Below are 18,396 nucleotides of genomic sequence, written 5' to 3'. Positions count from 1 at the left end.
CCTTATAGCTATCAAGACGCAACCACCATAGTGCACAAATGGAGACTTGGGGCTACTACCACATACAAACACCATTCATGTGCGATGTGTAGTTATGGCTGAAAAGTGAAATATAGGGACACACATGTCCATTTATATATATATATATAGATATAAACTATAAAATTTCTTTTTCCCCATTTATTATTTTTCCCCCTGTTATTACGTTTAAGCTGACCTAAGGAATAAATTGACCAAAGATCTGAAGAAAAATGAATTACTTCTGTCATTTGGACATGATTTCTCTTTATAAGAGATCAAGTTACTGATAAACAAAAAATATTCTTAGCAGAAACGACGTAGGATATTTAAATTAGATCAAGAAGTTTCCAATAAAAAAAGGAAATTTAATTCTTTTTTTTTTCTTCTTCTTCTTCTTGTTCGTTTTTCTACACGAGAACTAGTCTTGTTAACATATTCAGATAAAAGTTTTTAAGGATAATAAATAATTGTAACTCCGAGAAAAACCTATAAAATATTTATTAAATAATGCAAACACGGGCTTAAAGAAAATGCGTTTGAATTTATTGAATTTATATTTATTTATTTATTTTTATTTTCAATTTATTTGCATATCTTTGAGTAGAATCTGATGCATTTATTTCTCATTCGCTTAGTGCTTTAGCATGAATTTCTTTTTTCCTCTTCTTTTTTTTCTATGTTTTTAACAATGAAGGGAAAACGACTTTAAAGAGGGGGAAAAGGGGGAATTAATGTTAAAATCAGCTGTTTATTCGGACACATTATTCATTCTTTTCTGATCAGCGATAGTTTCATGGTTTGTTCCTGGCATACTGGGAAAGTCCCATCAGCCATTCGTCAGAAACAGAGCTGGTAGTGAGCATGCTCGGTTCATCTGCTCCGCGCATTCTTTGTCTTGCAGGCACGACAGCTTGCAGGCTGCTGCCTCACAGTAAACAATGGACGAACAGAGTTGATTTCCGATACTGGGTCTCGCTATTTTCCACCCGACTAAATTTTTCTCTATTCGCCATTTGCCGCACTGCAAGATAGAAACGTGGAGAACACACCATGCTCCGTCTGAATGGAAGGCGAACGGATGCGATGGATACCGTTCAAGAGGGAAAGACGTAATTTATACTATTCAACTAACGTTTGGACACTATGTTGGAATACGGACTTTCCGTTACACTGTATCTACAGATATTTGCATATCATAAAGTATCCTGAGTGTTTATATAACAGCTGAGGAGCTAAGAACAAAAAATAATAATAATATGTTTTTCCTAGGAATGAAACCATTGATTTTTACTACTTTAATTTTGGCTTGGTGCCAGCACGTGCTCGCTGATAGGCGTCCTAGTAAAAGTGTGGTGACCACCAAATATGGTGAGTTACGTGGTACCATTGTGACTTTTCCCAATCGACGTCTTCAACCCGTCGAAGTATTTTTGGGTATTCCGTATGCAAGTGCACCTGTAGGTTCCCTACGATTCATGCCACCTGTGACCCCATCTCATTGGAAGGGTGTGAGGAATGCGGACCAATTTGGTTCCGTCTGTCCTCAACGTCTTCCGGATATTGCCAATGAGACAGAGGCTCTTCGCAGGATGCCTTGGGGTCGACTTCAATATCTTCGACGTCTGCTCCCTTATCTCGTCAATCAGAGCGAAGATTGTCTCCATCTCAACATCTATACGCCCGCATCTGGTGAGTAAACTTTAAGGAAACTTATTCATAAAGATTTTCTGTTTTTTTTAAATTTATTTTTACACTTTCAAATTTATTATTATTATTTTCTCTTACTACTTTCTAAAAATAACAACGTAAGAAAAATGAAAAAAAAGTAAAGGAACAAAAATAATAATCCGAAAATCTAGAAAATATTACCAGACTTAAAAAATAAAACAAGAAATATATCACAGTAATAGAATCATAAATCAAAAAATTGATCATAAACACTAAAAATACAACAAACATCGGAGGGAAAAAAAATTACAAGGAAAGATATATAAAAAGTATTAGAAAATAATTAATGGATATATTAAAAACAATTTAACTTGTAATATATATTTTTTTTTAATTTACGTAGTGCAAATTTTTCTTTTTTCTTTTTCTATATTTCGATCCGAAAAAAATATATCTTACGAGAGATATAACAACTCTTGGCATCCCGTTACGTCTTCGTTCTCAAGTATCTTTTGGTTGTTGGAACGAAGGAAAAGATGCAATTTTTGAAAAATGATAGAAAATTTGACAGTCAGAAAAATGACAACAATCCAAATAAATTTATAGCAATACATTGACAATCTTGTCAAACGAAAGTTTAGAAACCTAATTATCCGTAATAAATATTTATAATTTNCATTAATATAAAGAGTTATATATATATAGAAAGACTAAATGGAAGGAAATAGTAAAAAAAAAAAATTATTTCTTTCGATTATCTTTATATCCAAGACGGTCATTATCACAGAAAATCAAGCTTACTGGACATAAAACGAGTTTTATTATCCTCTACCAAAATAAGTAAAACGAGTTAAATACAATTTAACAGTTAATAAAAAATAATTCGCAAATTAAAAAAGCTTTTTATGTCATAATTTTTAAATTTTTGATTGTTGAATATTGAATAAAATATATATATTTTATATTATATAAAAAGAAGGAGGAAGAGGAACCATTTGGGAATAGTAAGAAGAGAAAATGTAAAATGCTTTATTCTAAAACCTAGTAAAATTTGTATGAATAAAAAATTATTTCGGCTATAAAAATAGAATTATTATTATTTTTTTGGTTTATTCCTTCTTATAAAAAAATAAATAAATAAGTATAATTTTCTTAATAATGAAATTTAGCAATTACTCTCTGAAATTTGCTTCACTTATCCATTCGTAACTAGTAATATAAAGTGCAATATCTTAATGTGCATTGCAACAATAATCATCCAGGATTTTACGACGAACATTCACGTTTATGATCCTGTCTTCAGTAACCGTGTGCGATAAATTACTCGGGATAATTCAAAATCAGTAAAATAATTATGATATTTAATTGATAATTCGCTTTGATGAATAGTTTATTTATTTAAAATTGAAAGGTGCTTTCACTAAGATTATTATCTTAAGTTCCTGTTAGATGTATACTTATAAAATTATGAATTTCCGAATATTTTATATTAAGACATTCGCTTAAACTAACAACCAATGGTAATGTTATGGATGATATGATTTTATCTCTCTCTCCCCCTCTCTCTCTCTCTGCTTCTCTCCCTTTCTCTATCTCTCTGTCTCTATTCTATTACCTTGATTTTGTATTATTCGATTCGAGATTGTTTTAGATAATAAATTTGAAATTGGATGAAATTATGTAGAAAAAATCGAGCCATAAACCGTAAAATTAATGAAAAGAATACAATACTTGAAGCTTATAAATGTAAAGTATTATGCATCATTTATCATAAAATATGAAGTAATAAAATTTTAAAGAATGTTTTAAAAAATTTATTGGAAAAAAAGTAAAATTATTTTCACTTTTTCATTGATTTGCTTTATCAAATTTCGTATTTATAGAAAGCAATTATCATAAAATATTCTTGTTAAGTGTATAATTAATCAAATATCATAGAAGAAGTATATATTTTGTTAAAGTTATGTAATTTATCTTATAATATAATAATTTAATATAAATTTTACAATTTTCTATTATTAATTTATTTTTGTTACACGCTTAATTATTTGTTAATACAATATACATCAGGTGATCATAATTAAAGAGCAGGCAACTCAAGTGTCCGTAGAAAGAATTATTGGGCAAATCTCAACCACATTTGGTATATATATACTGTCCTGAATATGGGTTCTGATTTCCGTGAAAAAATATTTTACTTCAAAATTTAGCCGCTAGAATGAAAATTGGTGCTGCAATCTCCTTAATGTACTGTACAGTATATATTAAAATATGTTTTATAACGAATCCCGCAATTCAATTCCGCAATTCAATTTCACAATTCACATCTGTAATTGCATGTGTAAATAAAGTAAAATTATTACAGTTTGTTTCTTAACTCTCGAAATTTAATAGACAGTAATGGAAACAGTAGCACCAATTTTCGCCTAGCGGCTAAATTATAAAGTTACGTTTTTTCCCCGAAAATCGAAGCAGCATACTCAGTACAGTACTTATATTAAATTTGGTTGAGATTTACCAGATAGTTCCTTCTACAGACTGCTCTGAACACCTACTTTTTAATTATGATTATCCTTTATATCGTATATTAAAATGTAATTCACCTACTGAAATAAATTCAAATTAGAATAAAAAGAAATAATATATATATATATATATATATATAAAATACGGTATATGAATCATTTTTCCCCATATGATTACATGTAAAACCAAATAATTTGTTCCAACACGAAANGTTACAATAAAAGAAATCAAAGTTAAAATATTATTTTTATATATTATATTTTGAAAAAAATATTTAAAAATCTACTATTAAATAATTATTTTATTAAGGTAATATTATTTATTTTTTTCTATATTAGAACGGAGAAAAAAAAATACATTTTTATGTGTAAAAATTCCATAAAAATTGTAGTAAATAATTTTATTAAAAATTTATACAGTTAAATTTGCATGAAGAATATCTGAAATGCTTTTTTCCAGATTTTTTTTTATTATTTTTTAATATTCCCCCTCCTTTTTTTTATATTGCATCTATCAGCAGAAATATAGAAAAGGAATGGTTTCGTTTTTCAAGTATTATAAAATGACTTTGGATTTAAAGAACATTTCTTTTTGGTATTTGATTCCATGCATATTATTGATTTGGAACCGGTAGACTGTAAAAGTGTGATTGTTAGCAGTCGAGTTTAAGACAAGAGAAGAGAGAGTGTTGCTCCTGTTCTCAACTAATCCCCGATCGTCGTAAATTTTATAAAACTTTGCTACGACTAAAACTACAATTCCTGAAGCTATCTTAAATACTTATAAGTATTTTAATGCTAAATATAAACGAATTATCGAAGTAAAATATAATAATCGTAAAAGATAATTCCTAACCTTACTTTCTATTAAAGTATTTGCTTTTCCAGGTCGATTTTGATCTGCTTATGAATTATTTACCAAAGATATTAAGGTTAACAAACGCCAAACTGTTCGAATTTACAATAAACTTCTTAAAGCAGCTATTTTCTAAAATTATTTTTTTTTATTTTTATTTTAAAATGCGAAAGTTTAAAATGTATTTTGGATAGTTTGCTGTTACCAGAAGAGTTTCGTCTTTTTTTGTTTAAATANCCCTCCTTTTTTTTATATTGCATCTATCAGCAGAAATATAGAAAAGGAATGGTTTCGTTTTTCAAGTATTATAAAATGACTTTGGATTTAAAGAACATTTCTTTTTGGTATTTGATTCCATGCATATTATTGATTTGGAACCGGTAGACTGTAAAAGTGTGATTGTTAGCAGTCGAGTTTAAGACAAGAGAAGAGAGAGTGTTGCTCCTGTTCTCAACTAATCCCCGATCGTCGTAAATTTTATAAAACTTTGCTACGACTAAAACTACAATTCCTGAAGCTATCTTAAATACTTATAAGTATTTTAATGCTAAATATAAACGAATTATCGAAGTAAAATATAATAATCGTAAAAGATAATTCCTAACCTTACTTTCTATTAAAGTATTTGCTTTTCCAGGTCGATTTTGATCTGCTTATGAATTATTTACCAAAGATATTAAGGTTAACAAACGCCAAACTGTTCGAATTTACAATAAACTTCTTAAAGCAGCTATTTTCTAAAATTATTTTTTTTTATTTTTATTTTAAAATGCGAAAGTTTAAAATGTATTTTGGATAGTTTGCTGTTACCAGAAGAGTTTCGTCTTTTTTTGTTTAAATATTTAATTTTTTTATGTTAAAATATTGTTTGTAAGATCATTCAACCGGCTGTTTGTCTAAGTTTTTTTCTATGTCTGTCTGTCTGTCTGGTGTATCTTATTAATAACTTCTAAATTGATGTATCGACCTAGATTAATTTTGGAAATACTTTAGACAGTTATATTAATAAATAAAGCTGTTACTTTTGAATATATTTTTTTATACATTAATTGTTCTTATATTTATTAATCTTTGCGAATTACTTTATATATTTTCTTATTTTATAATATAACATTTTAATCAATTAATAGGATTTAATTTCCCAAGGCATGTACTATACATTAATTCTTTAATTTAGTTTCATTTTAAATTAATTATAATCACGTTTTACTTTTGTCTAAGCACTGAAAAGTATTCTAGAATATATATATATATATATAAAAAAACACATTTGTAATTTATTTTCGAAGTTTGTGATTAGTTAAAATTAACAAATAATTACAAATAAACTTCATTTAAATGTACATTAACGACAGAAAGAATAAAAATAAAGTTAGAAAATATCTCCATATTTTTACGTTCAAATTACTAGAATCCAAATTAACCGTGGCATAAATAATCCAGTATTAATACGATAAATCTAACATAACGGAGTGTAAATTAATATTTTATTGATAGTAACTCACTGTAATGTTTATATACTGTCCAAATGTTTAGTTCAAATATTAATTCACATCGTTTGCTTTTGCGTTATTCGACCAGATTAGAAAGACCATAATGATTTTTTGGCACGGGGAGTGACACCAAAGCAACTTATAAATAGAAAACGAGATTATAAGTAACACCAAACAAAAGCGAATTGAAGTAACAAATTCATGAGGTAATCCTCTGGTTGGCCAACTACTGGACCAGGTTGTAATGCCATGTAATTAGCTGTAACGATCTTTACAGAATGAACAACCATTAGAGAAAGTAAAGGTAGTGGCATTTTTCCCATTCATAAACACACACATCTGTTTCTCACACAGAAATAATGAAGGATATTTTTATGAATATATTCCTTCCTCTTCTTCTTCTTTTTACTCTTTACCATTCTCATAAGAGAGATTTACATATTTTGATTTCTGTTCAAAGTCCCGAAGCGAAACATGGCTTCGGGGCGCAATCAAGAAAGTTTTAATTCATTTCCTACTTAATTAAGTTTAGTAGTAAATTGTTAATTGCTTCTTTATTTGAGTCGATGTATTAAAAATTATTTTTATTACTATAATTTTTAATACTAGTTTAAGTTTTAGAATTCACTAATAGAGTCTAAAGATTATGATATAAGCGGTTTAACAGAATTTCCATGATGAGTTCATTCTCTATCTATATCACATTGATTGACCACACTAATAGATTTCTCCTTTACCAATACCATCTGTACCGCTAAAGGATTTTCCCTGAGGAAAGAAAAATCATTATCCATTTTCTCTAAGTAAAAAACAAAAAAGTACTATAGGGCCGTATACTGTTGATCGTTCAACTTCCAACGAACTGTGCAAGAGACAGCCTTTGTTCGGACGTTATGTCAACATTTTTAATCATACTAAAACGTCATTATTTCTAGAAAAAACTTAAGATTCCATCCTTAAAAAAATATACAAAATTTATGTAAACATTTTAAAAAATGAATTTCAAATTCTCATAAAAATTTTTGTTAACTAGAAACTTTGAAAGAGATCAAGAGGATTAAATCCACTTAAAGTGAAATTTTCCAACTCACAGTTCATAATAATANTATATATATATATATTTTACATGGGATAAATATCGATTTTATTCTAAATTTATTCGTGAGAATTGTATTTTAATAGTTGGATTATTAAAATAGGGATTTACAGAGAAATAAATTCATGTGGAATGTTTCTTCAAGAGATAAAGATCTTTGTATAAAGGAAAAATATTCAGGATATCCTGTTCCTTTCTCTATTTCCGTACTTATAATAAGTGCTTTCCATATCTTCGATGGGAAATATTACATGTGTCAGTAAGGGTGTATATGACCACCTGCAAATCATATACAATAAGTTACAGGCTTGGATTGTGATATATCCTAGTAAGAAAACCCTGTCTTTCTATGTTGACCATAGAATATTCGACTTTCTGCATTGATGCAACAGTTTCTAACTTAAAAAAAAAAAAACAAAATAATATTTTTAAAATGATGACAAATAAATAAATTCCTCTACTGTTTAATATTTAAAACAGTTATTTTTATAAATAATTCTCTACAAATGTCAAGAGTTAAATTTATTTATTGATCATGTGTTTTCTCTCTCCATCTCTACGAAAACTTAATTATAAATTATCTCTTAAGAGTTTACCAAAGACGAGCGGAAAAGTCTAATCGAAAATCTTCATATTTATTTAAGATATAATAATGATTTCCATTAATTTTACTTGTAGACACATCTTATAAGACTTCTAAATATAATTTACTGCATTAAAATATAAAGAAAGTGTTGAAAATTAAACATCACCAGTTATTTATAAGAATTAATAGAGATAATTTCCATAAAAGACATATATTTATTGTCCGTGCCAGAAAAGATATTCAATAGCACGACTGTTCTTTCTTCTTTCTCTATAAATCTTTAACGTGGCTCAAGGTTAAGGAGGTTACAGATATACTAAATTTAATCTGCTTATAAATTTTTTCTTTTGTTTTGTTTTGCTTTGTTTAAAATACTATATTTAAAAAACAATAAAATTATCACCATAAACATTTTTAAAGGTAAAATAAGAAAAAAATAAGCTCTTAGATCAACAACGACTTTAAGTTGCCATTTAAGGGACATAAATGCAGCAATGTTCGAGTTGTCTTTTGTATTATTCAGTTATTCTTTCGGTGCCTAGACCGAAATATCAAACAATGGTTCTTTAAGAAGAGATTTATAGCAACAATTTGAAGCAATGTCTACACAGGAAGACATATACGAAAGACAAACATTCACAATGTCTTTACAGTACAGAAATACCAAAGTAGCAGTCACTACTGCTTTTCTTTTTTTTTTTTTTTTCATACCNTCAACAATATCCTTAACGTAAATATGTATAGGAAGTAACTGTAATTATCTTCCGTTTAATATTTACTTAAACGCATCTTGCATAATTAATATATTACAAAATGAAATTTTCCATAATTTTCACCCTTTAACACTTAAAGATGCTCTTACCAAACCATTTAATTTAAAGAATAATGGTTTCAACATCTAAAAATTAAGTTAAAAAAAATAATAATATTAATTTTTCTTTCAAATTTTATGGTAATATAATTATCTTTCTACTTTTAAAACAAAAATATTTATTAATTAAGCATGTATTTAGCAGTTAGAACATTTTAACTACTCGTACATTAATTTATTCAATAAAGTCAATTGTGTGGTTAATTTAGGTAATTAAATCTTGCCATCTATATATATATATATATATTTTATTTACATAATATTCAAAGTTTTATTTTATGTTTCTTATCTTTAATTTTATATGTCCTTTAACCACCGGTGCATTTAACTAACTGTCATAATTTATAACTGTTGTTGGATATAGATTACTATTATTATAGATCTTCCCTTTTTTTTCTCTCTACCTTTCTCTACAACTCGCTTATCGTCACATATTCCAGACAAGTAAGTCTATGGGGCATTCTTGTTCCAAATATCTGTACCTGTTGTATTTAACCTTACTTTGCCATTTCGGAGGGAGAGATGTGGTCTACCCAAGGTATGTAATGTCTGCCTTAGCGGTATTTATCGATCCAGACTAGGAGCAAGGTTCCTTTCGGTCACAGTGGACGACTGGTTAGACTCACAGTTCTATGGATGATAGGAATTTACCTTCCCTTTTTTTTCTCCTATCCCGGATATCTAACACATCAGAAAATGCTTTCTCTAGTAGAAACTAGTAGACTATTCGGTTGTGTAAGGAAATCGTTTCTCTAGCATATTCCATAACAAACTGCTGCAACACCAAAATGAAAACCGCACGGGTTTTATATTTTATTAAATTTGGAATTAATTAAGTATGAAGTTACATACAAAAATAATATTTAATTATAGTTAGCGTGGTGTTGCGTGCTTTGTCATAGTTATTCATGAATTTAAAACTTCTTACGAGAGATTTACAGATTTTTCTTAAAATGTTATATAAAACTTATATATTATTAAAATTATATTGCTTATAAAGTTTGTTTATAGTTTGAATTTCTTGTTTATTCTATCGTTTTGGAAAAATTTAAGATGTTTTCTTCGTTGAATCAATCTCATTTTTCCAATGCGTGATCGGTTAGGTTCAATCACCTCTAGACACCCTATAGATTTCTTTTTCCTATGAATGTATGTTCACAAATTTTTCTTTAGCTTCAATCTAACAAGAGGCGAAGAGTCAATTCTTCCTTTAAAAATTCTCACAAACTATAATTAGATGTTTTAGATAAACTTGCATCAATAAACCCATTCGCTTATGCTTAATAAAAGTTAATTAATTTTAAATCGATTTTTTTTTATAAATATTAATTTTTATATTTGTTTTATATTACAATTAAGATTTTTTTTGTAATTCTTTATAAACGCATAAAAATTTATAGGAAAATTATATTACTGATAACGGCGGTATTGAAGCTTAAATTTTGGTTATTTTTATCTTAATTTTATGACGTTAATATATTAAAGAAAATATGTTAAGAGAATAAAAGGTGAAGATAAAAATAATAAAATATTTTAGAAATAAAATAATAATAATTATGATTTAACTTAAATATTAATAGATAGCATGAGAGGCAATTTAAAAATGCACTTTATACTTGTTAAATATTATAAATAATGCAAAAGATATGAAAATAAAAATACTCAAACTTCTGTTTAGCAATTTTATCAGGAAGTTACTGAAGTTACTAAAGTAAAGATATCCTTTAGTCTNCACTTCTATATATATATATATATATTTTATTTACATAATATTCAAAGTTTTATTTTATGTTTCTTATCTTTAATTTTATATGTCCTTTAACCACCGGTGCATTTAACTAACTGTCATAATTTATAACTGTTGTTGGATATAGATTACTATTATTATAGATCTTCCCTTTTTTTTCTCTCTACCTTTCTCTACAACTCGCTTATCGTCACATATTCCAGACAAGTAAGTCTATGGGGCATTCTTGTTCCAAATATCTGTACCTGTTGTATTTAACCTTACTTTGCCATTTCGGAGGGAGAGATGTGGTCTACCCAAGGTATGTAATGTCTGCCTTAGCGGTATTTATCGATCCAGACTAGGAGCAAGGTTCCTTTCGGTCACAGTGGACGACTGGTTAGACTCACAGTTCTATGGATGATAGGAATTTACCTTCCCTTTTTTTTCTCCTATCCCGGATATCTAACACATCAGAAAATGCTTTCTCTAGTAGAAACTAGTAGACTATTCGGTTGTGTAAGGAAATCGTTTCTCTAGCATATTCCATAACAAACTGCTGCAACACCAAAATGAAAACCGCACGGGTTTTATATTTTATTAAATTTGGAATTAATTAAGTATGAAGTTACATACAAAAATAATATTTAATTATAGTTAGCGTGGTGTTGCGTGCTTTGTCATAGTTATTCATGAATTTAAAACTTCTTACGAGAGATTTACAGATTTTTCTTAAAATGTTATATAAAACTTATATATTATTAAAATTATATTGCTTATAAAGTTTGTTTATAGTTTGAATTTCTTGTTTATTCTATCGTTTTGGAAAAATTTAAGATGTTTTCTTCGTTGAATCAATCTCATTTTTCCAATGCGTGATCGGTTAGGTTCAATCACCTCTAGACACCCTATAGATTTCTTTTTCCTATGAATGTATGTTCACAAATTTTTCTTTAGCTTCAATCTAACAAGAGGCGAAGAGTCAATTCTTCCTTTAAAAATTCTCACAAACTATAATTAGATGTTTTAGATAAACTTGCATCAATAAACCCATTCGCTTATGCTTAATAAAAGTTAATTAATTTTAAATCGATTTTTTTTTATAAATATTAATTTTTATATTTGTTTTATATTACAATTAAGATTTTTTTTGTAATTCTTTATAAACGCATAAAAATTTATAGGAAAATTATATTACTGATAACGGCGGTATTGAAGCTTAAATTTTGGTTATTTTTATCTTAATTTTATGACGTTAATATATTAAAGAAAATATGTTAAGAGAATAAAAGGTGAAGATAAAAATAATAAAATATTTTAGAAATAAAATAATAATAATTATGATTTAACTTAAATATTAATAGATAGCATGAGAGGCAATTTAAAAATGCACTTTATACTTGTTAAATATTATAAATAATGCAAAAGATATGAAAATAAAAATACTCAAACTTCTGTTTAGCAATTTTATCAGGAAGTTACTGAAGTTACTAAAGTAAAGATATCCTTTAGTCTAGTAAACAAGCAACTAACAAGCTTGATTTCTATTTTGATCTTTTATACCATCTATAAAGGTATAAAAATAGTAAAAAAAAGGAGTGAACGATCTCTAGAAATTCTTATCTTCTCAAAACCACTTTGAAAAGCTTCAATTTATCCTCACTTTAACCTTACAGTTTTCTACTATCGTTTTTACTAGAAAGGATCTAGTAAATTTAAGTATATTTTCTTCCTTTTTGTTTATGAATGTTGAACTTTAATATTTCAGAATATCAGTTTTTCTAATGCACAAGAACTTCCTAAACGGGGTATCATTTTCTCGATAGTTTTATTGAATATTTCAAAATATTAAAGAATAATATACTTATCCGAATGCCCCCACGCACATATATATATATTATTTTATAAAAGAAGCTTAAATATTTTAAAATGGAACGTATTAACCAGTAAAAGGAAGTAATGTGTCGAAGATTACTAGTAAAGTTTCGCCTACGTTCCTATGATCATTTCGTTTTTTATCACTAAAAATGTATATATAAGAAATAGTTTGTAGTTTAAACGTACCGTGATGGGTTTTGCTGAGATAAAACTTCTTATAGGTGAATAGTAAACCATTCTACTTGAGGAAGGAAATGTCATTTGATGAATTCAAAAGTGAAATTGGGATGTGATAAAAGTGGTTGTCAAGTGGTCTATCTGAGAAGTTAAGATGGGAAACGATGAAGAAAAAGGGGACGATGGAGCGGCAGTTGCTGAAATGGTTATTTGTTGAATGGTGGAAGTAGATCGGTTGATGTAACATTTGTAAACTCGAGAGACGAACTGAAACTCTATGGAAGTGGAGCCGAAGAAGGGAGCAAGGATGTATAGACCAGCAATTTGTATTGGGAAGAGGATGTTGGACGGATGTAATGTGTGCAGTAACGTTTCTACAACGGTAACAATGGGCCCTACACAATGTGCCTTAAAATTATCCAAATGTACCATTTATCATCCTTAAATACCTTTTTAATAACTGTTTTCTGAGCGCCGTAATATGTATATGTTTTTTTTTTTGTTTTTATCTTGATTAATTTTCTTAAAATAGTTCAAAATTGACAGCCAATTACTCTCAACAATATCCTTAACGTAAATATGTATAGGAAGTAACTGTAATTATCTTCCGTTTAATATTTACTTAAACGCATCTTGCATAATTAATATATTACAAAATGAAATTTTCCATAATTTTCACCCTTTAACACTTAAAGATGCTCTTACCAAACCATTTAATTTAAAGAATAATGGTTTCAACATCTAAAAATTAAGTTAAAAAAAATAATAATATTAATTTTTCTTTCAAATTTTATGGTAATATAATTATCTTTCTACTTTTAAAACAAAAATATTTATTAATTAAGCATGTATTTAGCAGTTAGAACATTTTAACTACTCGTACATTAATTTATTCAATAAAGTCAATTGTGTGGTTAATTTAGGTAATTAAATCTTGCCTTTTATATATATATATATATATTTTATTTACATAATATTCAAAGTTTTATTTTATGTTTCTTATCTTTAATTTTATATGTCCTTTAACCACCGGTGCATTTAACTAACTGTCATAATTTATAACTGTTGTTGGATATAGATTACTATTATTATAGATCTTCCCTTTTTTTTCTCTCTACCTTTCTCTACAACTCGCTTATCGTCACATATTCCAGACAAGTAAGTCTATGGGGCATTCTTGTTCCAAATATCTGTACCTGTTGTATTTAACCTTACTTTGCCATTTCGGAGGGAGAGATGTGGTCTACCCAAGGTATGTAATGTCTGCCTTAGCGGTATTTATCGATCCAGACTAGGAGCAAGGTTCCTTTCGGTCACAGTGGACGACTGGTTAGACTCACAGTTCTATGGATGATAGGAATTTACCTTCCCTTTTTTTTCTTCCTATCCCGGATATCTAACACATCAGAAAATGCTTTCTCTAGTAGAAACTAGTAGACTATTCGGTTGTGTAAGGAAATCGTTTCTCTAGCATATTCCATAACAAACTGCTGCAACACCAAAATGAAAACCGCACGGGTTTTATATTTTATTAAATTTGGAATTAATTAAGTATGAAGTTACATACAAAAATAATATTTAATTATAGTTAGCGTGGTGTTGCGTGCTTTGTCATAGTTATTCATGAATTTAAAACTTCTTACGAGAGATTTACAGATTTTTCTTAAAATGTTATATAAAACTTATATATTATTAAAATTATATTGCTTATAAAGTTTGTTTATAGTTTGAATTTCTTGTTTATTCTATCGTTTTGGAAAAATTTAAGATGTTTTCTTCGTTGAATCAATCTCATTTTTCCAATGCGTGATCGGTTAGGTTCAATCACCTCTAGACACCCTATAGATTTCTTTTTCCTATGAATGTATGTTCACAAATTTTTCTTTAGCTTCAATCTAACAAGAGGCGAAGAGTCAATTCTTCCTTTAAAAATTCTCACAAACTATAATTAGATGTTTTAGATAAACTTGCATCAATAAACCCATTCGCTTATGCTTAATAAAAGTTAATTAATTTTAAATCGATTTTTTTTTATAAATATTAATTTTTATATTTGTTTTATATTACAATTAAGATTTTTTTTGTAATTCTTTATAAACGCATAAAAATTTATAGGAAAATTATATTACTGATAACGGCGGTATTGAAGCTTAAATTTTGGTTATTTTTATCTTAATTTTATGACGTTAATATATTAAAGAAAATATGTTAAGAGAATAAAAGGTGAAGATAAAAATAATAAAATATTTTAGAAATAAAATAATAATAATTATGATTTAACTTAAATATTAATAGATAGCATGAGAGGCAATTTAAAAATGCACTTTATACTTGTTAAATATTATAAATAATGCAAAAGATATGAAAATAAAAATACTCAAACTTCTGTTTAGCAATTTTATCAGGAAGTTACTGAAGTTACTAAAGTAAAGATATCCTTTAGTCTAGTAAACAAGCAACTAACAAGCTTGATTTCTATTTTGATCTTTTATACCATCTATAAAGGTATAAAAATAGTAAAAAAAAGGAGTGAACGATCTCTAGAAATTCTTATCTTCTCAAAACCACTTTGAAAAGCTTCAATTTATCCTCACTTTAACCTTACAGTTTTCTACTATCGTTTTTACTAGAAAGGATCTAGTAAATTTAAGTATATTTTCTTCCTTTTTGTTTATGAATGTTGAACTTTAATATTTCAGAATATCAGTTTTTCTAATGCACAAGAACTTCCTAAACGGGGTATCATTTTCTCGATAGTTTTATTGAATATTTCAAAATATTAAAGAATAATATACTTATCCGAATGCCCCCACGCACATATATATATATTATTTTATAAAAGAAGCTTAAATATTTTAAAATNAAATCATTTGCATATACCTTTAAAAGTTTCTTTGCGACTTTAAATAAAACATTATAAGCGCTACAGATAGGCATATTCAATCCTGAAGTAGGACGTTTGTATATCAGTTATGTGCAAAATTTCAAGTTTTTGAATTTTTCCAATGACTTTCATAAGAAGAAACGATACAAAAACGATAAAAAGTTTCTCCTTTTTTTCTAAAAAAGCTCCAATTTTTTTAAGCGTATATTATAGATATGATAGATACTCCTCCCAAAACCGCAAATGTATCATTTTATTTCGAAATTGCGATTTGTGAAAAGAAAATACTATATTTCAGGAGAAAAATATAGAAATTCATCCAATTTTTCTTTGTAAAAATCAATTTATGGCCATCTAGAATGACCTAAATGTTTAATGATAATAATAATGAGATGCCATACTAATTAAGGCAGACGTTGCAATAACCCAAAGAGAAATGACTTTCAAAACCCAGGCAGATTATATAAACAGAGATTCAATCAAGAACGTAAAATTACTCATGAAAAATTAATCATAAAAATACAAACTTTTATTTTTAAAAAAATTATTAAAAATAAATAAATAATGACGTATTACTGTAATTCCTGATACACTACAATTCTAGAGAGTAAGACAAATTGTATTAAGATAGAGAGACGTGAGCAGACAAAACAATTAATCATAATAGGACAGACATTGAGACAGGCGTCGAAATACACAAAACAACATACTTCATAGATGTTGTTATTCCCAAAACAAGTTAGCATACTTCTCAAAACTTTCTCTTCTCTGTGATAAATAAGTTGTACGCTTCTTACAGGTTATCTTAAGAAATAAACTTATAAACAATTGAATAGCTGGCAAACTCTTTTATAAATCCTTTATAGTTTCCATTATTAGGAAGTATATAAGTCTATTAATCTATATAAATTGTAAAAAAAAATCGTTGTTTTTAATTTATATGCTAAATTATTTGAGTAAATTGACATATACAGTCGAACCTCTAAACAACGACCACTGACGGGAAGATAAAACTGGCTGTTGTTTGGAGGTTATTTTGTTTTATTTTTCTTCACAGAAATGGCCTCCGTCTGTAATTTTAATGCATATATGCCTCATATTCTTAAGTTTACACTATAAATTATTGCTTAAAATAAAGCTTCATTAAGGGGTTTATTATGTAATTCAGATAGCGACCATGTATAATAGTCATGTATAAATATTTTNGTAAACTCGAGAGACGAACTGAAACTCTATGGAAGTGGAGCCGAAGAAGGGAGCAAGGATGTATAGACCAGCAATTTGTATTGGGAAGAGGATGTTGGACGGATGTAATGTGTGCAGTAACGTTTCTACAACGGTAACAATGGGCCCTACACAATGTGCCATGTTAGATTTTTATCGCCCAACTAAAGCTGTTTTAAGCAACGATGTAACTAAAGCTGAATTGTTATATGGCTTTGGCTTTTTTTTTAAACGACAGCGATGCTTTGAGGTGAAAATGAATCATTCGATAATGGAAGAAAAACATTATCTTGACAACCATTTTGAAAGAAATTACTTTAAAAATTGAGTTTTAAGTTCAGGACGTGAATGACTACATTAATAATTTCTATTCACAGAATATACTTTTCTATAAATTCAAAAACACCAAATTTAACAAGATTAGAATATCTAATTATACCTTACATTAAAAGTTATAAAATATAACCGTTATAAAATTTTTAAAAAAATGCATTGTAAACTTTGTAATAAACACAATTTCGTAACTATAAAAGAAAGTTTAAGACGAAATAATAGAGAAAAAGATATTTAAGCCTTGTAACTATGTTCACTTCGACTAATTTATTTCTCTTTTGCTTGACTTGTAAAGTTGAAACAAGGTAAAATTGATTAATTGTTAAAACTTGGTTTATTAATTATAATGTCGCTGGTTTTTGATTTTCTTCTTAATTGATTTTTGATAAAATCTGACAGCGTTATTAGGAATGTTACGTGAAAGAAGACATTAATGAATACTAAAAACATCATAGAGTAATTTGCTTGACGAATATGAATCCATTATAATTTTACACCAGAAAGAATTCGCCCCTTTCCCCCAAAAAAGAATTAAAAAAGAAAAAAAAAAAAGTAAAGAGAAAGAGACTATAGCTATCGGCTCCGCTCAAAATTCAAGTAAAGATGGAACCGACTGGAAGTATTTTTCATCAATTCTTCCTTCAGGTATTTTCCTTTCTTTAGTTCTTTGAAACAATTACCTCTTCACGTTAGCTCGATGCTCTCTTGAAATCATTTCTTCTTCATGCTACCTCGAATTACAAAGTACTTTTTCTACTTCGTGTTTTGCCTTTTCTAACTTTTTTTTTTTATATTTTACAAATTGAAAATAGATCATTGAATAGAAAAGTACCTTATTACTATAACCAGAAAAAAACATTAAAAGCCGTAGAAAATTAATAAGAATTTTATATTAAAAATATTTTTATACAGTATTAATTTAACTTAATTGTTATGATATTAACGATAAAATTTACGTTTTAAAACAGTTTCTTAAGTTAATTTACTCACTTAATATTAAAAAAAATGGCGATTTTATTTGATATATAATTTACTTTTAAATTATATTATATTATATA

The 18,396-nt window shown here is 27.5% G+C and overlaps 1 protein-coding gene across 1 annotated transcript in view; it reads left to right on the top strand.

Annotated features, from left to right (window-relative positions):
- The first annotated feature begins 923 nt into the window (after window positions 1-923).
- Window positions 924-18,396, top strand: part of LOC111632676 (neuroligin-4, X-linked-like) — a 76,240-nt gene continuing 58,767 nt past the window's right edge. The window contains exon 1 of the mRNA XM_023377175.1: window positions 924-1,710. Within this exon, the coding sequence (XP_023232943.1) occupies window positions 1,278-1,710 (433 nt within the window). The 5' untranslated portion in view covers window positions 924-1,277. The remainder of the gene's footprint in view (window positions 1,711-18,396) is intronic.

This window comes from Centruroides sculpturatus, unplaced genomic scaffold, assembly GCF_000671375.1.
Source record: "Centruroides sculpturatus isolate CEXI.00-Female unplaced genomic scaffold, Cexi_2.0 scaffold119, whole genome shotgun sequence".
Classification (NCBI taxonomy): Eukaryota; Metazoa; Arthropoda; class Arachnida; order Scorpiones; family Buthidae; genus Centruroides; species Centruroides sculpturatus.
This window is presented reverse-complemented; position numbering and strand designations above follow the sequence as displayed.